Source organism: Odocoileus virginianus, chromosome 29, assembly GCF_023699985.2.
Source record: "Odocoileus virginianus isolate 20LAN1187 ecotype Illinois chromosome 29, Ovbor_1.2, whole genome shotgun sequence".
In the NCBI taxonomy this organism is placed as follows: Eukaryota; Metazoa; Chordata; class Mammalia; order Artiodactyla; family Cervidae; genus Odocoileus; species Odocoileus virginianus.
This window is the reverse complement of record NC_069702.1, coordinates 31406782-31432652: the sequence shown is the minus strand read 5'-3', so window position 1 is coordinate 31432652 and position 25871 is coordinate 31406782. Positions and strand designations below refer to the sequence as shown.

At 38.5% G+C, this 25871-nt stretch overlaps 1 protein-coding gene across 1 annotated transcript in view; it reads right to left on the bottom strand.

Moving 5' to 3' along the window:
• Positions 1-681: 681 nt before the first annotated feature.
• LOC110150926 (transmembrane serine protease 11F) overlaps positions 682-25871 on the bottom strand; it is a 100600-nt gene continuing 75410 nt past the window's right edge. The window contains exons 5-11 of the mRNA XM_070458016.1: positions 20500-20564; positions 18477-18640; positions 15920-15958; positions 12964-13165; positions 9270-9529; positions 7997-8139; positions 682-884 (exon numbers count right to left, since the gene is read on the bottom strand). Of these exons, the coding sequence (XP_070314117.1) occupies positions 726-884; positions 7997-8139; positions 9270-9529; positions 12964-13165; positions 15920-15958; positions 18477-18640; positions 20500-20564 (1032 nt within the window). The 3' untranslated portion in view covers positions 682-725. The remainder of the gene's footprint in view (positions 885-7996; positions 8140-9269; positions 9530-12963; positions 13166-15919; positions 15959-18476; positions 18641-20499; positions 20565-25871) is intronic.

Below are 25871 nucleotides of genomic sequence, written 5' to 3'. Positions count from 1 at the left end.
TTGTCTCCTTTTCAATCTAGCTTCAAATGATGTGTGAATGGCAAGATACTGTTAAAGAATAAACCAGAAATGCTTATTAACAATACAACATGCAACCTGAAGCTAGTACTGATGTATATAACCCAATGTTAATAGCAAGTTCATATATATTTAAAGACCTTTTAAATAGCAGTTCTCATGGTTAATGATAGTGCTCTGTATTTTGTAAACCCAGGTTAGAATTCAAGTTATATTGCAAATCTCACACTGCTCCATTCAAGCCACTGAAGGTCCAGTAATCAGTCCTAGAATGCTGGAGCCCTGAATCCTTAAGGATGGTTGCTGTTTGATTTTTTGCTAGATGAATCCCAAGTGCTCTAGGTACTATATGAGGGAAGATTTTGAGAGCCCTGGCAGCTCTTCATATCCTGTTGAAAATAATATTCCCATCTTCAATGGAAGGAAACTATATATAAATATTCATCTGATTAATAGGATCACAATTTCCCATGTGAGTGAGGAGTTGGTGCTACCTGTCATTTGCTGTGTCTTTTTCTCTTAGGGCAGAGAAAGATTTCTGTCCGATGTACACAAAGTCCGCCTCATGATAGTAGATTGCTCTGCCTCTGAAGGACCTCTTGACATTCAACAAAAGAGCTGATCCAAATCACAAGAATACAAATAACACATAATATGCAGGAGTTTTAGCTCAATGTGTGATGGATAAAATTCAGGGTCAGTTCACACTAGATACCAGTCTTGGAGGCAATCCAGTCTCGATACTGAGACACTCTTGTGTAGACCCCAGGTTTTTTGGGAAGAGCACATGATTGTCCCCAACTTACTATACCAACTAGGTACCAGATTTCATGATTATCATAAACCAGAGGTCCACCAGAATCTCCCTAGAGAAAAAAACAATTGAGATTGTTAACACTAATTTAATTCAGTAGGACAATCACTACAATCATCTCTCTTCCAGAGGTAAAATGGAAACAGTTACATAGAACATGCAACCAGATTAGAGACAGATTATATGATGGTTCTCTCAATTTAGTTAAAATTTTGTGCTAAATTATTAACTAAATTATTTCCCAGAAAGACCAATACTAATTTATATGGAATGGCTACATTATTTATGCTTCAGCATACATATATTTTTTGCTAGTTTTATTAGACACTTTAAGCATGATTTAGTAAGCACTTATCTGAAATATTTAATATGAGGTTGATATTTGTACATTGAAAAAAATGGCAACCCACTCCAGTATTCTTGCCTAGAGAATCCTGTGGATGGAGGACCCTGGTGGGCTGCTGTCCATAGCGTCGCACAACTGAAGCGACTTAGCATGCATGCATGCATTGGAGAAGGAAATGGCAACCCACTCCAGTATTCTTGCCTGGAGAATCCCAGGTTCAGGGGAGCCTGATGGGCTGCCATCTATGGGGTCGCACAGAGTTGGACACGACTGAAGTGACTTAGCAGCAGCAGCAGCAGCAATTTTTTGTGATCTCTTCTGAGTATGTTAGCTCTTGACTGTATTTTATGAACCTACTCTGGCTTTCTTTTCTTTCACTTACCTATTTCTACCTTATGTTTGCTTTCTGAATTTTATATAAAACTTCTTAAATCTCTTTTGGATGAAAGAAGATTATGCAAATAAATAGATGCAAGTATCAAGGTTAAAATTGTGATCTCAGTAGTTGAACTGCCCAAGTTTCAGATCCAGTTCTATTAATTACTTGTTGTGTGATCTCAGGTAAGATACACAGGGTAAATTCTCTGTGCCTCTCCCACCTGCTTCATTTGGTTTTTCTTTTATCAACTATTTATTGAGTTCCTACTATGTGTCACAGGGCTTCCCTGGTGGCTCAGATGGTAAAAAATCTGCCTGCAATGCGGAAGACCCCTGGGTTGTGAGGATCCCTGGGTTAGGAGTATCCCCTGGAGAAGGGACTGGCTCCCCACTCCAGTGTTCTTGCCCAGAGAACTCCATGGACAGAGGAGCCTGGGGCCTACAGTCCATGGGGTTGCAAAGAGTTGGACACAATTGAGCTACCTAACACTTCGCTATGTGTCTCAGGCATTTTGATGGGTATTGAGGATTCAGTTCAGTTCAGTCGCTCAGTCGTGTCTGACTCTTTCCAACCCCATGAATCGCAGCACGCCAGACCTCCCTGTCCATCACCAACTCCTGGAGTCTACCCAAACCCATGTCCATCGAGTCAGTGATGCCATCCAGCCATCTCATCCTCTGTCGTCCCCTTCTCCTCCTGCCCCCAATCCCTCCCAGCATCAGGGTCTTTTCCAATGAGTCAACTCTTGGCATGAAGTAGCCAAGTTGGAGTTTCAGCTTCAGCATCAGTCCTTCCAATGAACACCCAGGACTGATATCCTTTAGGATGGACTGGTTGGATCTTCTTGCAGTCCAAGGGACTCTCAAGAGTCTTCTCCAACATCACAGTTCAAAAGCATCAATTCTTCGGTGCTCAGCTTTCTTCACTGTCCAACTCTCACATCCATACATGACCACTGGAAAAACCAGAGCCTTGACTAGATGGACCTTTGCTGGCAAATTAATGTCTCTGCTTTTAAGTATGCTATCTAGGTTGGTCATAACTTTCCTTCCAAGGAGCAGGTGTCTTTTAATTTCATGGCTGCAGTCACCATCTGCAGTGATTTTGGAGTCCCCCAAAATAAAGTCTGACACTGTTTCCACTGTCTCCCCATCTATTTCCCATGAAGTGATGGGACTGGATGCCATGATCTTAGTTTTCTGAATGTTGAGCTTTATGCCCACTTTTTCACTCTTCTCCTTCACTTACAATGACCAAAAATGAACTGTCCCTAAGCTCATAGAGCTTGACACTTAAGATAAGAAAAAACAATATGAAATAAGCCTACAAAAATGCAAATGACAACTGTTATGAGTGCTATGGAGACATACAATAGAGGGATTTGACTAGTCAGGAAGGTTAGGGATATTTCCCTTGATGAAATGTGATCAATCTAATAGCTGAAGGAAGAGGAATAAATCATTAAAAACAAGGTGTGAATGAAATGTGTTTTAGATAGAGGGAAGCATGACAAATGCTCTGTGGCATGAAGCAGCATAGCATATGCAAAAGCTTGTAGAAATAGGAGACTGGAGAGAAGACAGCAAGTGGGCAAGTGGTACATAATGAGGCCATAGTAGGAAGGAGAGACTATTCTGTATAAAGTCCTATGGATCTTTTTAAGAAGTTTTTATCATAAGATAAAAATAAAGATAAAGCACTGAAGATTTAAGTGTTTTAAGGAGGAGGTTAACATGATCAGATTGCATCCTGTTAGAAACCATCCTGGAATTCATTCGACTAATGCACTACAGGATCATAAGAATGAATACAAAGAGATAAACTAGACAGTTAATGTATGTGGGAGGGGGTCAGGGGACAGGAAGGGGAGGAGAGGTTGAGAGAGGATAGAAAGGTAAAAGATGGTGGAGAGAGATTTATGGAAGTAAAATCCACGGGATTAGGTGGTTATTTGAATATGGGAAAAAGAGAAATTAGAATGGTTTCTAGCCTTTGGCATATCTAACAGATTGAAAGGGAATGTCATTTACAGAAATACAAAACAGAGAAAGATTAGTTGGGGAGAAGAATCAGCAAAATCAGGTACAACATTTGAATTCGAAGTGCCTTTGAAATATCCAACTGGAGCTGCCAAGTAGGAATGGAATAGATAAATCTGGAGATCAAAAGAGAGGATGGGGCTAAAAGTAAAATTTTATATAGCATCTGCAAAAAAGATGATAATTGAAGCTATGAAAGAGAATTAGATTCTCTGGGGAGAAAGTATCAAGTGAAAAGATAAACAGGCATAAATTAACATGTAATGGGTGGGGTTAAGAGAAGGGCACTGGAAAGAGGATAGAGAAGGAGCAGACAGAGATGCAAAATGTGAAAATTATTACAAGACAAGACAGTATTTCAATAAAGAGGGCGCGGTAAGCACTATTAAATACTGCTAAGAGGAAAAAAGTGAAGTGAAGTGAAGTGAAGTCGCTCAGTTGTGTCTGACTCTTTGTGACCCCATGGACTGTAGCCCACCAGGCTCCTCCATCCATGGGATTCTCCAGGCAAGAATACTGGAGTGGGTTGCCATTTCCTTCTCCAGGGGGAAAAAAGACCCCCTCAAATTGTTGATGGTCATTAGTGATTCATTGAAAACATTAGGAAGAGAGATTTTGATGAAGTGATAGGGCAGGAACCATGTTGAAACAGTTTGAGGAGTTAGTGAGAGATGAGAAAATTGAGACAATAAACATTTTCTCAAATATTTGATGGTAAAGAGATAAAATGAGAGGCTAGCTGGAGGCATTATGGGTCAAAAAAGAATTTGCTTTTCTTTTCTTTCCATGACTTGAGACATCTGAATAGAGAATTTAGTTACAAGAGAAATGTTGACTCTGGAAGGAGAGAGACTGTAATTGCTAATGTATGCATGCTAAGTCACTTCAGTTGTGTCCAACTGTTTGTGACCCTATGGACTATAGCCTGCTAGGCTCCTCTGTCCATGGAATTCTCCAGGTAAGAATACTGGACTGGGTTGTCATTTCCTTTTCCAGGGGATCTTTCCAGGGATTGAACCCTCGTCTCTTATGGCTCCTGCATTGGCAGGTGGGTTCTTTACCACTAGCGCCACCTGGGAAGGCCAATTGCTAGTGTAAACTTCCCCAAAAGGTCAACAAGAAGAGGAATCTGAACAGTGAGGAAGGGGCTATCCTTAGCGAAGGGGCAACTTCTCTGTAGTGACCTAAGCTGAAAGTGGATGAAAAGGGTCCAGATGAAGGCAGATCTGCAATGTTTGATGCTAGGAAGATGGGGAAATTCCCTACTATGACTTTTATTTAATTTTTTTTTTTAATTCAGAACAGAATCATCAGTCAAGAATAAATGGGTAGAAAAAACTGGAAGTTAAGCAAAGTGGAGAATGGTGGGAGAATTCAGAGAAAGGTAGATTTAGGAAAAAGCAACAAACATAGTAAGGTCATCAGCTTTGTTATGTGGAACACACACTGAAACATGTATTCTGTTGTATTTTTTTTAGGAGCACATGACTTCCCAGATGCAGGCAGACAGAGGGTGTGAATAACTGAGTTCTTCCAGGTTTGGAACTTGTCAGACATAAACACTGGGAAGACAGAACATCAAGTGGGTTTGGGGTATAAGCAAAAATGTTTAAAAATGATCACAGTGAAATCTAAATTGGACAAGTGAGCAATGGAAGAAAGGAAGAATTAATGGACTGTGAAAGAGCAGAGAAGCTGTGCTCTACAAGACTCTGAAATTGAAGAAGGGTGGTATTCAGCCAACAAATACTTGTGCCAAGACTGGTTGAGGTATTCATAGAACAGAGGTAAATAAAATAGATGCTCTAAAATGAGTGCCTTCACAGAGTTCACTTTCTAGGCTAGTGAAACAGTTAAATAAAATATATTGTGCATTGAATGGTGTAGGAGCTAGAGATGAAAATAAAACAGAGAAGGGACACAAAGAATATGTGTGTAAGTTGTGTATGTTGGGCACTGAGGATTGGTAGGTTGGATTATAACAGTGTGACCAAAGAAACAGAAGTAGTTGAAAATCAGGCAGAAAGACTGAGGATAGTTGTTAAATAGGAAGATTTGGGAATTTGGTGTCATTGGAGATGGAACAGTTTTTGATAACAAGGTTCAAGGTGTGGCCCTAGGAATAGGGGACTGAAGAGGAGTGGAGGTCCCTGGAGGTTGAGATCTAAGAACTAAGGATCCAGCATTTAAATGAGTTGATGACAATATTGCCGAAGTTAGGATGAAGGTGAAATCTATTTTAGGCATCAATATCATGAAAGAATGAGTGGAACAAAGTAGAGAGATTAGGAGTTAGGGGGATAAAAACGAGATACATGAGAGATGATGATACAGCTGAATAAAGAGCTCTTCAGAGGAGAGGTTCCTCTGTCTTTTGATTACAAATTTGCTTAAGAAACTAACAATAGAGCGTAAGAGGTTGTCTGAATCAGAAACTGGAGCAAGAGACTAAATTTCTAATTTGTAAATAGTACTACATCATAGTACTTTGTCAATAGTACCATGCAAGATGGACACAATAAAGGACAGAAATGGTGTGGACCTAACAGAAGCAGAAGATATTAAGAAGAGGTGGTAAGAATACACAGAAGAACTGTACAAAAAAGATCTTCATGACCCAGATACTCACGATGGTGTGATCACTCACGTAGAGCCAGACATCCTGGAATGTGAAGTCAAGTGGGCCTTAGGAAGCTTCTCTATGAAAAAAGCTAGTGGAGATGATGGAATTTCAGTTGAGCTATTTCAAATCTTAGGAGATGATGCTGTAAAAGTGCTGCACTCAATATGTCAGCAAATTTGGAAAACTCAGCCATGGCCACAGGACTGGAAAAGGTCAGTTTTCATTCCAATTCTTAAGAAATGCAGTGCCAAAGAATGTTCAAACTACCATACAATTGCACTCATCTCACAAGCTGGTAACATAATGCTCAAAATTCTCCAAGCCAGGCTTCAACAGTACGTGAACTGTGAACTTCCAGATGTTCAAGCTGGTTTTAGAAAAGGTAGAGGAACCAAAGATCAAATTGCCAACATCAGTTGGATCACAGAAAAAGCAAGAGAGTTCCAGAAAAACATCTACTTCTGTTTTATTGACTATGCCAAAACCTTTGACTGTGGGGATCACAAGAAACTGTGGAAAATTCTTGAAGAGATGGGAATAGCAGACCACCTGATCTGCCTCTTGAGAAATCTGTATGCAGGTGAGGAAGCAATAGTTAGAACTGGACATGGAATAACAGACTGGTTCCTCAAATAGGGAAAGGAGTATGTCAAGGCTGTATATTGTCACCTTGCTTATTTAACTTATATGCAGAGTAACATCATGAAAAATGCTGGGCTGAATGAAGCACAAGCTGGAATCAAGATTGCCGGGAGATATATCAATAACCTCAGATATGCAGATGACACCACCCTTATGGCAGAAAGTGAAGAACGAAAGAGCCTCTTGATGAAAGTGAAAGAGGAGAGTGCAAAAGTTGGCTTAAAACTCAACAGTCAGAAAACTAAAATCATGGCATCTGGTCCCATCACTTCATGGCAAATAGATGGGGAAACAGTGGAAACATTGACAGACTTTATTTTTGGGGGCTCCAGAATCACTGCAGATGGTGACTGCAGCCATGAAATTAAAAGACACTTGCTCCTTGGAAGGAAAGTTATGACTAATCTAGACAGCATATTAAAAAGCAGAGACATTGCTTTGCCAACAAATGTCAGTCTAGTCAAGGCTATGGTTTTTCCAGTAGTCATGTATAGATGAGAGAGTTGGACTATAAAGAAAGCTGAGCACCAAAGAATTGATACTTTTGAACTGTGGTATTGGAGAAGACTCTTGAGAGTCTCTTTGACTGCAAGGAGATCCAACCAGTCCATCCTAAAAGAAATTAGTCCTGAATATTCATTAGAAGGACTGACTGAAGCTGAACCTCCAATACTTTGGACACCTGACACGAAGAACTGACTCATTGGAAAAGAGATATTGGAAAGATGGAAGGCAGGAGGAGAAGGGGACGAGAGAGGATGAGATGGTTGGATGGCATTACTGACTCAATGGACATGACTTTGAGCAAGCTCTGGGAGTTGGTGATGGACAGGGAGACCTGGCATGCTGCAGTCCATGGGGTTGTAAAGAGTTGGACATGACTGAGTGAGTGAACTGAACTGAACTATGTCAATCTTATTATATTAAATGAAATGATGTATAGAAACTGTTTAGCATTGTTTTTGGATAATAAGCACTCAGTATAATAATTTTTATTATCTTTGGTTATTTAGGTAAACTGATTCTTTGATAAAATTCATGTCATTTTTTTCTCTCAAGTAAACACGTAGGCCCAAATTAGAAATCATTAGTGGACACTTTCCCTTTAAAGTGTTGACCTTGACTTTGGACTTACCTTACAGGCATCTACTTTTCCTTCCATGAATCCAGCACATAACATTCCTGAAGTTACCATGCCGTCATACACATCCTTTCTGTTACACACCTCAGAGCTTATGGTTTCTACCCTGGCTTGCCGTAGTTTATTTTGTGTTGGCCCTATTACACAAACAAGTGAAAAAACAAAAAACATGTTCTTTGAACACAGCTATATCTAAGACTCAGAAGGCACAAGAATTATATATTCTTAGGGGTAAAAGCATTAGATTTTTTATTATTAATGATTGCCTAATTTTATTTTCTGTGGCATAAATGTCTACATGCAAGGAAACAATACATATATATGTGGTCATGGTGGTTTAGTTGCTAAGTCGTGTCTGACTCTCACGTATTTGTGGACCTTCAAAAGTTCTTGGAATCTTCAAAACTACACACAATATTGTGTGTATATGACTCTTTTTCATGAGGAGAGAGTTTATCACACTGAATTTGTCCAACTTCACATTTTTCTACATAAGGAAGCTGAGGCTCAGAGAAGTTCATTGATTTTCCAAAATCCACTCAAGTATAAACCAGGATACAAACTGCACAGGTCTGTTTGCCCTGCTCTGTGCTATACAGTGTTATTTCAGAATGTATCAAACCATGAGAAACAAAACAATTGCTGAAGATATACCAACAATATGACACCAGCAGAGAAGAAGGTCAGTGGTTAGGAGAAAAAAATACTGCATAAGTTAGTCTCAAAACATTCACAAACCACTTCCATGTTTATGACCATGTATGCCCTCATTAAAATTAGGAAGAATTTAAACCAAAAAAAAGCTTATGAAGTATATGCTAGCCAGGGGTGTTTACATCTGGCAAATATACCATTTGTAGTAATTTATTTTCCTGTACTCCCATAGCATTTTGTTCCTTAGAGTACCCAAAACAGTCTGTTCATCTTATCTATGTTATTGAATTCTCCTCTTCCCCACGACTGCTCCACATAATTGTGAACTCCTCAAGGACAGGTATATGATTCCTTTTACTTTTTTTACTTTAACACACAGCACCTTGTTCTTCTCAGAGCCATACTTTCCTTCTCCAGGGAATCTTCCTGACCCAGGGGTCAAATCCAAGTCTCCTGAACTGCAGGCAGATTCTTTACCATCTGACCCACCAGAGAAGCCCATACACATTAGAAGCATGAACATTTTAATGAAAAGTCTAAAGAGGTATTTCCTAGATGGCACATTAGATCCCAAGATAAATTTGTACTAAGTAAATTACACTGAACAACTCACCATCATCTACAATGGATCCAAATCCTGTGACAAATACACCTGTTTTAGGTGGCAACTTTATGGATGAATCTGGGAGGCAAACTCTCTGAACTACATTTGAAAAGTCAACTCGGGTTGCAAGCTGAACCAAAGCAATGTCATTTTCATTTGTTTCTCTACGGTAATTTTCATGAATGATAATTTTCTTCAAACTTCGTTGCACTGTGGGTGGTGTTATAGTTACACCAAAAGTGACAATCCATCTATTTGGGTCTTTATTTCTGCAAAAAAATTAAAGAATAAGATTAGTGATCCTTAACTGTATCCTTTAAAAACAGTTAAGACAGTATTCTCCCCAACTATTGGAATTATGTCCCTGAAAAATTCCTATAGCGAGAGAATTTGCAATTGATGGCAGTATGTAAAAAACAGGTTAAAATACTGATGATACAAGTGAGAGTAGGAAAGCTCTTAAAGTATTTCATAAGCTCTAAAATTTAAAAGAATACAATAGCTAAATGGAATTGCATGCTGCAGTTGGAATAATTATAATGGGTACTATACAATTAGTTTCTCACATTTTAATTCCCTGTTCATTAGAAACTCTTCAAATTTGATTTTTTCTATAATTTCAGTGAAGTGTATAGAAATTAATTTTGATCTGTTTTGGACATTATCACCCTAAGAGGCATTTCTTTCTGTATGAGACATTCTCTCCATTCTTATTTTATGATTTAACCTTTTGACTCTTGTTTACTGGGTCTTATCTTGATCTTTGAGACAAAGTGTAATTTGTCTTCTTCACAAACTCTCATGTGTATACAGGATTATTTCTCCACCCAGTGCCCGCCCATACCCTGCCCCAATACTCAAGGGCTAAAAGCAGCCTAAACTCATTGCTGTGTTGTTAGCTCCCATTACCCTTTCATCTGCCCTGGTCAGTCCCTCTTACTATTTTTGAGGCTCTCCCTTAACACAGATGCTTTTCTCTACCATGAGATTACACTACAAGCAAATTCTGCATCCTTCTATCATCTCTTTGCTCCCTGTTCTACCCTAAAGCTCAGTTGCCTCTTTGTCTAATCAGCCCTTTCAAGAATGACTGAAATATATAGAAACTTGAATTCTCTATGTAAAGGAAAATTATGTAAAAGGAAATTACACATAAGAGAATTCAAAAAGGGACTTTCCCTGTTCATGCAGGATTACTGCATTGGTGAATCATAAAGTTTTAAGTGTAATGAAAACCTGAAAGATCAGTGGTTTTCAAAGTACTCTGCACTGCCCCAGGGATGAGCGGGCGGAGCCTAGGGGCCAAGGCATTGGGGTCTGGGGAGGGCTCCTCTCTCAGTTGCTCTACTTATTTGCACTTTAAAAGGAAGGTTTAATTCAAAGCAGAAATCTTAAGGATGAAGCATTCATTTGAAAACTAGAATTCTGGAAGCTACAAAGACTTATGTTACTTCAGTCCTTAAGGATCTTGTAAACCAATTGAGTAGACAAAACAGAAATACCTATCTCCCCATGCATAAAAAACCAGAAAGGGAGGCTCAAGTAATAGGCACAGTTCAGCATGCTTTGCAGATAAGAACACTGAGATTCAGAAATTAAATGACTTGGCCAGGTACATGATGTATTCAGCTGGTTAGTGTCAGAGACCAGGTCTCATGATATCCTGTCAAGAACTTTTCCCTATATACACTTGTTTCACAAAGACTGGGATCATTTTTCATGGGCATAAAGGTACTAACATTTGTCTTGAACATGATTTTAAAAATAAAGAATTTCTGTAGGAAAAAAAAAACATAAAAATTTTAAAAGTATTTGGATAATTGTGATATTGTCTTCAAAGTACCCATCTTTTTCCTTCACAATAGTACACTTCATTATGCAATAATATGAAATTATATCACATGCAAAATTGATCCCTTCCTCTCCAGGATCATCACCATTTCAAGCTCTTTATTATTATTGGCAAAAAATATGTTATCACATTTCTCATATTGAAAAAAATTCCTCTTTAGAATCCACAGCCACCCTGACTATCAAATTTCTCTGCTTGCATTCATTTAAAAACTCCTTGAAAGTGGGGTCTAAACTCACTACATCCAATCCTTATCTTTATTTTCTCTCTTGAATTCATTCTCACCTCTATCACATCATCACACTTTCTTTTATCAAAATCACCAGTTATCTCTGTTTTATCAAACTCAATGGCCAGTCCCTCTATATGTCTGTCCATACATAGAAATGAAACTGGACCTGCTAGAACCTGTATCTCAGTCTATATAGCTTGTATTCTTCACTAAATAGTTAAAGACTTTACATTCTGAGCTTATTTCTTTTTAATTTATGTAAGCAAATATCAGTTATAAATTTAAAAAATGTATGCGGAATGGAGGACTATATGAGCATGAAAAAATCAGAAAGCCTTGAAAAGTTAGTGAGACTCAAGTTTACCTAAGCATGATGATATTACTGAGGTTGTAAATATGTACATGTGAGTCCCTTTTCTCTTTTTTCATGAGACAGTGACAATCACCTTAAATTCATTAGGTCATTCTCATTACAAATCTGCTCCATAAATAAAGGTGTGGGCATCTTAGAACAATTTGGGTGCTACCCTTAGAAGGATGACCAAGCACCACCTAGACTCACCAAGAGTAGTTTCTTCTGAAAGGGGGTGTGAACAGTGTCGTTGGCCAGGACTTTATTCAGAACTTTTGTTTTTTGAGGATTTAAAAGGAAAAACTCTCTGAACCCTGATGTTGAAACCTCAGGGAAGAAAGACAGTGTGTCCCTGATCTTGGGCAATAGTGTGCCTATGCATGTCTGTGTGTGTGAAGTGACATAGCTGAGTGTTAAGAGTTACAACTGAAAGCCCAAGCAGAGAGCTCTTTTCAGGTTTTATATGACCCATCTTCCACACTGGGAGGGCAGTGATATAGGTTGGCAGATCTCTCCCATCATCCACACACCCCTCTAGTCCAGAAAAGCCCACATGAAATGAAGTGAAAGTTGCTAAGTCATGTCTGACTCTTTGTGACCCCACGGATTATACAGTCCATGGAATTTTCCAGGCCAGAATACTGGAGTGGGTAGCCTTTCTGTTCTCCAGGGGATCTTCTCAATTCAGGGATCAAACCCAGGTCTCCTGCATTGCAGATGGATTCTTTACCAGCCCACATGGTTCTTGGATAATTGGAAAGAAGAGCTTCAAAAATGATACCTTTGATTTTTTTTTCCTATAAGTGGTGGTGGATGCTGATAGTTGGAGGATAAATGAAATAATGTTTTAAAAGTGAAAGTGGCTGAATACACTTTAAGGAAAGTGAATTTTCCTTAAATATGAAGAAGAGTTTAAATTTGTACAAGTATAATAGTCTTTAAAATAATTTATGATGTAATAGAAAAAGATCACATACTTTCACAATGCTACATACAAGGAAACAGATGGTATGAGCCACAGGAATGGCTCTTTTTTGGTTTTGGTTTTTTTGGTTTTGGTTACCAAACCAAACATGATATGCATTGAGAGAAGGGTGAGGGGATGAGTTCGATTGGGGCATGGAGCAGCCATAATGCATTTAGGGGATAGCGTCCATGCAGAGTGGAATAGAGGATAAGTTGGTGAGCTTGGACTCTTCCCAGGCACTAAATTGATGGTAATTAATAACTGAGTAAGCAAGACTCACAAGAGCTCGAATGAACTTACCTGCGGAAGCAGTGAGCGGCCGTGAGCAGCCACGTGTTACTGATGAGACTGGCCCCACACTGATGGCCAGCCCCTATGAGCTGGAGGCTGGCCTGCCATGGCCACTCCCCTTCCAGAGCTGCTTCACTTCCTTGGATAATTCTTTCAGCAGACGCAAATGCTGGTAATGGCATGAATGAAGGTGTCATCCTTATTCCACAGCCTGTCACAGAAAGAAGTGTTACCTTAAAACAAGGGGGAGAAAGCATATCCTGATTTGCATTGGGTGCAGATGCTTAGTGTTCCATTGAACCTGCTGCTCTTTAACCCATTTCTAGCACTCAGTCTCTGGGGTTATTCCCTAGGGGTGCTACTATTCCCAGAGAGGTTCAAAAGAAATATTTACCAACATTTCAAGGCATCCAAACCAGAATTAACTTCTGCCTCTATACGGAGCATATAAATAGATAAGTCAATAGATAATTTAAGAGCATAGAAATGTGTGGATCCTCTGCTGAGAGTTTTCAATACATGTGTAGCAAAACACTTTTCAAATGAGAAAACACAGCTCGGGAAAAAGAACATAAATTACTGGAGGTAACACAGCTGGCAAGAGACAGAGTTGGATATTGGAAGGATTAGAAGGATCTATGTCGAAATTTGTATTCTTACTACTGAGAGAGTGCAACACTGAATGTCAGCCATGATTCTGCCTTGACATAAATCTGTACATTGTCTTTGAAAAGCCCTGAATTTTAACTGTCTTAACTATTAATGACTATCGTGCTTTTCTAAAATTTAAAAAGACTAGTTTTTTTTTTAAACACATTTGATTCCCTGACAAATTCTCAGTTGATTAGACTTCAACCCTAAATAATACCTGAAAGTGTATTAGTATACTTTATTAATGTGCCTGTTAATTATTGTTTATATTTTTATTAACAATACACTTTTTTAAAAAGAAGTTTAATTCAGAAACAGATTAAAAAAATAGCTGCCTGAAATCATATTTATAAATTTATCATAATTCCCTCAGGGTTAAATAGCTTAAGCTTAAGGTGACCATAAAATTGAACATATAGAGTTTCTCCATTAATATGGTGCCACATCAGTAGAGTCTAATGCTTCCTCTCCCGATTTCCCCTAAAAGTAAATGTGAAGGTAATAATAATAAAAATAATATCTACTAGTTATGATCCAGGCCCTGTACATAGTATTACATACACTTGCCCTAATTTTAACAACTCTGTTATCTCTCTATGTTATTACATGTTATTATCCTCAGACTGAAGATGAAAAATTTGATTCTATGGTATTACTCAAAGGCAAAAGGAACAAAATCACCAAAAATTAAGGAAAGATAAGAAAAAATATATACATTCTGGAGGTAATTTTCAGTAACTTCAGTATTCAGTGGGTTGATTTAAAAAACAACTTCTTGGACTGCCCAACCTATTTCTTTGAATCAGAACTGTGTGGAGAAACCCAACAATTCTGACAAAGCCACTGATATTGTGATTTCCTACCTTTCTGCTCTATAACAAAACACTAGAAGAAGGGGGAATGATATGTGTACAGTTATTTGAGAAAATTTATGATCCAAGAATCCTATAAAACATTAAGATAAAGGCAATGGAGAGATTCTGATATATGCAACTTCTCAAAAATACACCATCTATGTAGTTGTCTTATTGAAAAATAACTTAAAGATACAGTTTAGCAAGCAAAAAGGTGAATCTAAATCAAGACTCAAGAAAAGGAAATAGTAAAAGTATAACAAGAGACTTTGATCTTGAAGCTGAAGTTCTGATACTTTGGGCATCTGACATGAAGAGCTGACTCACTGGAAAAGACCCTGATGCTGGGAAAGATTGAAGGCAAAAGAAGAATCAGAGGATGAGATGGTTAGATAGCATCTCTGACTCAATAGACACGAATCTGAGCAAAGTCCAGGCGATGATGAAGGACAAAGAAGCCTGGCATGCTTCTGTCCTTTGGGTCACAAAGAATCAGACATGGTTTAGTGACTGAACAACAACCAAGCAAGAGACTTAGTGATGGGTAAATGACTGTGACTGTTGGGATAAAATGGAACATATTGTTTTGAAAGAGATTATTAATAGAGTATGTAGTTTGTACCGGTGCTCAGTCATGTCTGACTCTTTGCAACCTCATGAACTGTAGCTCGCCAGCTCCTCTGTCCAAGGGATTATCCAGGCAAGAATACCAATGGTTTGCCATTTCCTCCTCAAGGCGATCTTCCCGAACCAGGGATCGACCCTGTATCTCCTGTATCTCCTGAATTAGCAGGTGGATTCTTTATCTTTGAGTCACCTGAGAAGTCCATGTAAAGATTAGTGATAAGTAAAATGTGAAGTTGGTCTTCCCAGGTGGCGCTAGTGGTAAAGAATCCACCTGCCAATGCAGGAGACATAAGAGATGCAGGTTTCATCCCTGGGTCAGGAAGATCTCCTGGGGAAGGGCATGGTAACTCACTTCAGTATTCTTGTCTGGAGAATCACATGGACAGAGGAACCTGGCAGGTATGGGCCATAGGGTCACAAAGAGTTGGACATGACTAATGGAACTTAGCACACATGCATGCAAGATGTTAGAAATATAGCTACATATGTTATGTATATCAAGAATACTATGTAATTTTTTACCACATTCTATAAGTCAAAATACTAAAAATTTTATTTGGCATAAATTCAAATGTCTTAAAATGTCAACAATAATAAAACATAATAAAAAGATTAAGTGGTTTACAAACAGAAAAAAGAGCTTGGTATTACTGTTATGATCATTTTGAAATACATACAGATATCAAATAATTATACATTGTATGTTCAAAACTAATACAATGTTATATCAATTATACCTCATAAAAGAATGTGGTAAAGTCTACTTGTAACTTTCTGGGCTTCTATTAATTATCTTTGCTATGAAATAGTTAATCATGGGCTTTGGTACTTACGACTGTTGAGAAGATTCCTCATCTTTTTGTTGTCGATAGCTGGAATAAACAAAACATGAATTAGTTGGTGGAAGTGTATGTTCCTATTTTCATGTGATTTTGTTCAGATGGTTACTATAAAATGCTTATTGCCCAAAGAAACCATATAAGATATTTTTTGTAACCAAGAAATATATAAATAACCCTCTACTCTGATTTGGTTCAAAATGTATAATTTTACTCTAAAAAGGTAGCATTTTGTTTTCTGATTTTTGCTGAGAAACCAAAAAACAGAACTTAGGAAATTAGGAAAGAATGATTAGGATAAATGTCCTTGAGTGCTTTCTTTGGGAGCTCCAGTAAAACTAAGGGAAACAACCTCTATTCCCATCACAACTGGTGTTCACTGTAGCATTTGGACTAGCCTCTGTGTGTTAGGCATATGCCTGGAAGTCAGGTTGATAGGCATCCCAGGTCCCTCACAGACCAAATTCCCAGGCCTTTGTCTACAAATGGTGGGAACTCGGTCACTACAGGTTGTGGCTTCTCTCACTGAGGGCGACTCTCGCATAGAATACAGTGGAAGTCAGCAGGTCCTGAGGCAGGAAGGTCTCTTGTATACAGCCAGCCCCCTAGCTCTCCCTCCACTTTATGTCTCACTTCTGTGACACCTTTTCCCCTTCAAACTTATCTTGCTGCTACTGCTAAGTCACGTCAGTGGTGTCCGACTCTGTGCAACCCCATAGACGGCAGCCCACCAGGCTCCTCCGTCCCTGGGATTCTCCAGGCAAGAACACTGGAGTGGGTTGCCATTTCCTTCTCCAATGCATGAAGGTGAAAAGTGAAAGTGAAGTCGCTCAGTCGTGTCCCACTCTTAGCGATCCCATGGACCGCAGCCCACCAGGCTCCTCCGTCCATGGGATTTTCCAGGCAAGAGTGCTGGAGTGGGGTGCCACTGCCTTCTCCATACAAACTTATCTTAGTGTTCCTTTATAGTCAGTTTCATTTGATTGGGGTGATTTGGTATTTGTTTTATTTGTTAGAAAGTAGGAAAATATATCATATTTTCCTCTGGAATACTGACTTTCCCATAAGAGGAACGTGAGCCCCAAATCCTATTGGAAGTCTCCTGGACATTGTACTTCTCTTTATTTAATGTGAGCTTTGTAGGTAGCAGAAGAAAATGTATGTGGTAGAATTTTGGTTATCGAGGATGGTCATAGAATATCATTTAATATTAAAACAATCTTTATAATAAAAAGTCAGTATACATGACCAGGAAGGCTGAAAAATGATTTTTAAAGTAGTAAAATAAGAAACTCTACAATTTTAATTTATGGTGGATATTTTACTTTAGCTTGTATAATCATGTGTTAGGCACAATTATATTACCAGGAGTTGAGATTTAGTTTGAGATTGCCATTTACAGAGTGCTGGAAAATGTCATGTGTTTTTTTTTTTTTGGAATATAATTGATTTAAAAATAAAGGTGGATACCATATTCTTCATCATTTCTAATTACTCTATGAAGAAGCTATCACTAGTGTGCATGGAGATTCTATCAAAATGTATTTAAAGGATTTTCCTTATTTTCTAACAAGAGAGAAATTAACTTTAGACAATCTGTTTTTTAAATTCATAGTTGTTGGGAGGGGAAAAGAGTCAAGATCTAAAGGACAAGCCTTATTTTTTGGTATTAAATCAGAAGCAACCGCACTTGGAAATACTTAATTAGAAACAATGAACAGAGTTGGAATACCTAATGCCTGTGAGACATATGCTAGAGTTCAGGGGGAAGAATAAGAAAATAAAAAGACACAGTCCCTGATCTCGGCACTTGTAGTCTAATTTGAAATACATTATTTTACTTTCTCTAATTTTGTGCTGGTACAGAAAAACAGAAATGTCTCTCAGTTTGGATTCCAACTGGCTGTGAGGCAGTTTTAGTTTTACTTCCATAACCTTTTTGAGCTCCATTTTTTTCTACTTTTGGAGGAAAATGAAATGGCAACTTTCCTGAGTTTATATTGTGAGGAATCTGTGAGGAGATGACCAAGAAATTGTTTTAAATTGGAAATAAGCTAGGGAGAACCTCTTTATAGTTCATGTTAATGTTTGTTCCAACAGGCTTCAGCCTTCGTAAAGATTCTGTTTCTTTGATACAATGGAAGCGAATCCCAGAACTGGCCTCTGGCAGTCACGATACCTATGCTTTAATACCCCCCAAATTCCCCCGCTAATGCTTGCAGGTCCCATGTCTGACACCTTCCCTGAGTCTAGCTTCCTTAAAACGGTGCAATTAATGCCTACCCTTTCATGCTTTTGAAAATATCCAACATGAAAATTCATATACAGGGTGAATTAAAAACCCATAGGGATGCCCAAGTTAAATATGAAAAAAAATCATAAAACTAGACTTAACCTCATAGCGAATTTTTATTTTAGTTTTAATCCACTCTGACATACATTCATCAAGGGTGAATTCTTGAAATGAGAGAATACATTGACCTGAATTCTTATGAAAAATAAAAAGAGGATTGTGAAGGGAGGAAACCAGAAAGATGGTAAAAGGACTTACATGTGAGTGTAAATGATGGTTTGTGTATAGTCAAAGGCATTGGTTCTCTCTTCAGACTTTGATATAGAATCCTTTCAATTTTTTTCCTGACTTGCTCAGCACTATCAGTAGATGGAAATCGAAACACAAGCACCATAAGAATGTTCATACCATTTTGATCTGGACTAAAGAGAAAAAAGCAGATAGAGGTAATCATAATAAAGTCAGTTCTCTAACCAGGAACTATTTTTACATGTTACGATTCACACTAGATTTAAAGAAACATAGTGAATGGCATGTGTGCATATCAGATTTTTAAATTATCTCTAGGAATACCGGCTAAGATAAATAGCCGGGAAAAAAACTCATCTAGCTGTGAGATAATTTTAGTTTCATAACCTTTTTGAACTTCAAAAAGAGGAGGTTGTGGGAGGAGGAGAGGTTCATGAAATCATGCTTTACACATGCACTTAAATGATTTGCTTTTGAAGGGATTCTGAACCAAGTTGTAACCAAGGTCATTATTCCTCAGTTGCGGTGTGGCAAAGACAATGCTTTGTATTCACCAAACCCTTCTTCTAAGCTTTGCCTTCTAAGCAAGAGCTAGATTTCATTTCCTAGCCTTCCTTGCAGTTTATTGAAACTCTCTAGTGAATCCTAGACAGTGAAATGTGGGGAGAAATGATGTGCCCTGCTCCCAGACCTGGCCCTGGAAGACCTCCTGTGCCATCCTCCACGCTTTCACTCTTCGCTTATTTGCCAACCAGATATTCAGCGGGAAAGTCCATTCCACAGTCCCAATCATCCCTACATCCACTTCTGCCACTTCTGTTTGGATTGTACCATGGAAATTAAATATATCTTTATTGTGTTAAGCCATTGGTATTTTGGGGCTTAGTAGTCAGTTAATGTGAGTTTGAAAGATGGATGGTTAAAAAAAGCAATTATAAAAGGAGATCATTTGATAAGTTCAAATATAAAAATTTACAATAATGTGTAGAGGTCTAGAAACCCTCTAGTTACATTCTGAGAACAAATTTAATTTGAAATATATAAAAAATGAAGGAAGAAGGGAGAGTAGAAAGGGAAAAAGGGATAGAAAAGACATGGGCTCCTGACCATGTGTATAATTACCACCAAGAAGTGAAGTAAATAAGTATTACAAATATATATATGTACATACATATATATATATGTATATGCATGTTATCATATGTGTATATCTATATATTAATATGTAGATTTATATGTTGTTTAGCTACTAAGTTGTGTCTGACTCTTTGCAATCCCATGGTCTATAGCCTGCCAGGCTCCTTTGTTCATGGGATTTTCCAGGCAAGAATACAGGAGTAGGTTGCCATTTCCTTCTTCAGGGGATCTTCCTGACTCGGGGATCAAATCTGAGTGTCCTGCCTTGCAGGTGGATTCTTTATCATTGCACCACCTCTGAAGCTTATGTGTATAAATATGTATGTGTGTATACTGATTGATATACACAATAAAATTTTAAAAATTTCATCAATTTTTATTAAAATTGATAGAAAACAAGATATATTATTCCAGTAAATGCCAAGCTTTTTGGACATTCTATTAAAATATATTCAGGATAAATTCCAGTAACTTATTTTAGTCTCTGATAATACATATCTTCAATTTATATATATTGCCTTTTATCAGAACAAAGAGTGAAAAGGCATTATAAATAAAATAATGCAGGAGGATTCAAGGAGAAACCTCATTGAAGAGAAAATCATAGTCTGATTTCTGGGTAGGCTTAAAGTGAGGATAATCAAAAAGGGCTGGCCTTTAACTGCTAAGTCACTTCAGTGGGGTCCAACTTTTTGAGAGCCTAGGACTATAGCCCACCAGGCTCCTCTGTCCATGGGATTCTCCAGGCAAGAATATCAGAGTAAGTTGCCATGCCCTCCTTCAGGGGATCTTTCCAACCCAGGGATCGAAACCATGTCTCCTGCATCTCCTTCATTGGCAGGCAGATTCTTTACCAGTGCCGCCACCTGGGAAGCCCCAAGCCAAGTTTACATACCTTAATTTGATAACATGAGATTTGATAAACCGACCCTCTCCAGAATGTTGGAATATCCTAGACATCTGAATAGAAAAAAAATTTAAAGTGTTAATCCTAAGAAAAGTGGTATTCCTCATCTTATCTAGAGACTTATGGAAAAGTTAAGGATGCCAGTTTATTCCCAGACTTGTGAACTGGCTATCTGCAGTGGTAAGACTTCAACCAAGTTCTAGTCCTTGTAAAACTGAACAATCTTATCATAATAGTGTGATTCTGCTGTAAAATGATGTAACAGAATTATGTACATTGTACAGTCATTTTGAGGATTAAAGGAAACAATGTATACCACATATCATACATTGTCTGATATACTAAACACTATTCATAATGTTCATTTTGATGGTCAAATAATTTAAACTACTGGTGCTATTTTTCAAGGCAGCGTTCCTTACTTTTAAGAAAACCTACCGTATATTTGCCTCATTCTCCAATATGGCATTCTAGTCTACTATTGATATCAATTTGCTCATTTCTCACATGAATGTCCCTTATGAGAACATTTGACATAATATATATCAACATCTGTCATGTGACTCTGACACTCTCACTTGTTAATCATCTCTTTGGCAGGTCTATGTTTCATCACACTTCATACTGTCAGCATTTTGTTACTTGGATTTTCGAGTCTGAAACATTGAAGGATTTTGGATTTTCCATGAAATTATCTCCTAAAGATACCTGATTCCCAAAAGAGTATTGAGGTACTGCCTGAAAAGATTAAAAATAACACCAGTGTGAAAGTCAAAATTCAGAAATTGCAAGACAATGTAAGTTTATGTAAGACCCAGTTCCATGGTAAATCTTGCCCCGTTTGGGCAGAGGGAATATTGGCTCCCTCGCCCAGTGGATTCTTCCTTCTCCTTGATTCCTCTAAATTAATAACAGTGCTCAGTAGATTTTACCTTGTTAAACAGTGAATCTCCCTCTCTTCCTTCCACCCCACTGCTGTGGTCTAAAATCAGCTCCTTCGAAACTTGTGTCCAGGCTTTTGCAGCGGTCCTCTCACTGACACCTTTACGTGGTTCAGCTCTGTCTTTCCTCCCCTACTTGTTACCCAACATGCCAGCAGCCAGGATGATGTCTCTAAAGCACAAGTCTGAGTATATTACACTCCTGCTGGAAACCCAGTGTCTCTTAGCATGAGCTCCACAATCTTAAACCTTTATGGGCCTTGTTGTTGCTGTTTAGTCACTCAATTGTATCTGATCCTTTGAGACCCCATGGACTGCAGCATGCCAGGCTTCTCTGTTCTTCACTATCTCCCAGAGTTTACTCAGACTCATGTCCCTTGAGTCGGTGATACCATCCAACCATCTCATCCTCTGTTGTCCCCTTCACCTTCTGCCTTCAATCTTTCCTAGCATCAGGGTCTTCTCTAATGAGTCAGTTCTTCGCATCAGTTGGCCAAATTATTGGAGCTTCAGTTTCAGCATCAGTCCTTCCAATGAATATTCAGGGTTAATTTTCTTTAGGGTTGACTGATTTGATCTCCTTGCAATCCAAAGGACTCTCAAGAGTCTTCTCTAGCCCTACAGTTCAAAAGCATCAATTCTTTGGCACTCAGCCATTCTTTATGGTCCAACTCTTACATCTGTATATAACTACTGGAAAAACCATAGCTTTGATTATACGGGCTTTTGTGAGCAAAGTGATGTCTCTGCTTTTTAATACAGTGTCTAGGTTTGTCATAGCTTTTCTTCCAAGAAGCAAGCAAATTCTAGTTTTATGGATGCAGTCACCATCCACAGTGATTTTTGGGGCCCAAGAAAATAAAGACTGTTACTGTTTCCATTCTTTTCTCCATCTGATTGCCAGAAGGTTATGGGACTGCATGCCATGATCTTACTTTTTTTGAATGTTGAATTTTAAGCCAGCTTTCTCGTTACCCTCTTTTATCCTCATTAAGAAATTCTTTAGTTCTTCTTTCCATTCTGTCATTAGAGTGGTATCATCTGCATATCATGGGCCTTTTTTAATCCTACCCCTATCATCTTATCTATTACCTGTTCTTCCCTAATCTCACTGGCCTGGTTCACACCTTTACAATTTTGCACATTCATTTCCCTCTTCCTTCAGTACACTTTTTTTTTTTTTCAGGTAAGTTTCTTCAATGACAATTATGGTATTCTCCAGTGACAACTAACTTGTCTTTGACTTGCCTTCCTCAAACAAAATTAAATTTTCCTTTTCATGGCAAATAGATGGGGAAACAGTGGAAACAGTGGCAGACTTTATTTTTTGGGGCTCCAAAATCACTGCAGATGGTGACTGCAGCCATGAAATTAAAAGACACTTACTCCTTGGAAGGAAATTTATGACCAACCTAAACAGCATATTAAAAAGCAGAGACATTACTTTGCCAACAAAAGTCCATCTAGTCCAGGCTATGGTTTTTCCAGTAGTCGTACACGGATGTGAGAGATGGCCTATAAAGAAAGCTGAGTGTCGAAGAATTGATGCTTTTGACCTGTGGTGTTGGAGAAGACTCTTGAGAGTCCCTTGGACTGCAAGAAGATCCAACCAGTCCATCCTAATGGAGATCAGTCCTGAGTGTTCATTGGAAGGACTGATGCTGAAGCTGAAACGCCAATGCTTTGGCCACCTGATGTGAAGAGCTGACTCATTTGAAAAGACGCTGATGCTGGTAAAGATTGAGGAGGAGAAGGGGGCGACAGAGGATGAGATGGTTGGATGGCATCACCGACTCAATGGGCATGAGTTTGTGTAAACTCTAGGAGTTGGTGATGGACAGGAAGGCCTGGTGTGCTGCAGTCCATGGGCTTGCAAAGAGTTGGACATGACTGAGTGACTGAACTGAACTGAACTGAAGCCACCCCAGCATCTTGCACATGAGTCTATTGTAGCAACTATCACACTGGTTTACAATTGTCTTTCCCACTCTGGACTGTATGTTCAGTATTTGACACAATGCCTGGTCCACAGTAAATGCTCAATGTATGTTTGATGGATTAAATAAATGAATGAATAAATGAGAAAATGAATGAAAGATTAAGAATACCATAAAGGAGAGAAGATAATAACATGGTTGTTTTTCTTTATCTGCAAATCATGTTGCCAAGGGTAAGTAGAACTCTATGGGAATCTAAAGCAAGGAGCCAGGAGACCCCAGTAGTGACCCCCACCCCCTTCATAAGTGGTCATTCCAGGGGTTTGGAACAGTTCTGACTTATGTCACTTATGATTCACTAAGCTTTTCAGAACACATTTCATTTTCATTTCTCGAGGAACAAGGAGAAATGTGATGTTACGATCTCTGCAAGCATGCGTGCATGCTCAGTCATGTGTGATTCTTTTGTGACCTTATGGATCATAGCCTATGCTCATCTGTCCATGGACTTCCCCAAGCAATAATCCTGGAGTGAGTAGCCATTTCTTTCTTCAGGGGATCTTCCCGACCTAGGGATCAAACCCACATCTCCTGCATACTGCTTTGGCAGGCAGATTCTTTACCACTGAGTTACCTGGGAAGCCCTTAAGATCTTTAGCACTTTAATATAAATGGCCTCTGAAATTCTGAACTGTGTACAAACTGGCACTGTAGGAACAGATCAGGATTCTGTCATATCAGAGTGTAAGAAATTACTAAGAATCTATTTGAACTAAAATGTGATGTTAATAAGATCATGGTCCCTTGAGGAGTCAATCTCTATTTTAAAAATGAGTAGATTCTGGGATAGTACACTATTGGTGTAACCACTAATAATAACTTACATGTATTAAGTCCATACTACATGGTAGGCATTGGACCAACTCCTTAGTCAACTTCATACAGCCTTATGAGGAGAGTATTTTCTTTATTCTCATCAGTCTCATTTTATAGGACAAAAAACTAAAGCTCAAGACACTTAATTGTCAAAGGTGGCATTGGAAGTGGTTGTTCTGCTGTGTGAACCCAGGATATCTGGCTCAAGATCTTGTATTCTTAAGCATTAGGTGACATTGACAACCCCAAGTTACTTATATGCCTGATGACAGACTTTCAGGTTGGTGGGGGGAGAGGTTTGGGGGCAGGAATCCCTTAAAGAAGTCCTCAAAGCATCTTTTATTTTCTGAATCTAAACCTAATAAAAGATAATCTCCTAGGAATTAGCTTCTTTTCTGCTTCTAGTTTAACAGGGCTAAGGGAAGCACTTCTTTTTGGACACTTAATCATTGTTGTTACCAATTTCTGGGGAAGTTCAATCTATGTTTATATTTATCTACTGGGAGCTTAGTATATATAAGTAAATTATATATTTAGTCCAAATTACAAAAAATTAATTGTATCCTTCTTTTTTTTAATGGTCTAAGCCTAAGAATGGTTTGGCTTGGAAACTAAGAGATCATTCTGTCGTTTTTGAGATTGCATCCAAGCACTGCATTTTGGCCTCTTCTGTTGACTCTGATGACTACTCCATTTCTTCTAAGGGATTCTTGCCCACAGTAGTATATATGATGGTCATCTGAGTTAAATTCACCCAGTCCAGTCCATTTGAGTTCCCTGATTTCTAAAATGTCAGTGTTCACTCTGGCCATCTCCTGTTTGACCACTTACAATTTGCTTTAATTCATGGACCTAACATTCCAGGTTCCTGTGCAAGATTGCTCTTTATAGCATTGGACCTTGTGTCCATCACCAGTCACATCCACAAGTAAATGATCTCTGTTTGTTTTCAGGGCAAATCATTCAATATCAGGGTAACACAAGTCTATGCCCAGACAAGTAATGCTGCAGAAGCTGAAGCTGAATGGTTCTATGAAGACCTACAAGACCTTTTAGAACTAATACCCCAAAGAAGATATCCTTTTCATTATAGGGGACTGGAATGCAAAGTAGGAAGTCAAGAAACACCTGGAGTAACAGGGAAATCTGGCCTTGGAGTACAAAATGAAACAGATCAAAGGCTAACAGAGTTTTGCCAAGAGAACACACTGGTCATAGCAAACACCTTCTTCCTACAACACAAGAGAAGACTCTACACATGGACATCACCAGATGGTCGACACCAAAATCAAATTGATTATATTCTTTGCAGTCAAAGATGTAGAAACTCTATACAGTCAGCAAAAACAAGACTGGGAGCTGACTGTGGCTCAGATCATGAACTCCTTATTTCCAAATTCAGACTTAAATTGAAGAAAGTAGGGAAAACCACTAGACCATTCAGGTATGACCTAAATCATATCCCTTATGACTATACAGTGGAAGTGAGAAATAGATTTAAGGGACTAGATCTGATAGATAGAGTGCCTGATGAACTATGGATGGAGGTTCATGACATTGTACAGGAGACAGGGATCAAGAACATCCCCAAGAAAAAGAAATTAAA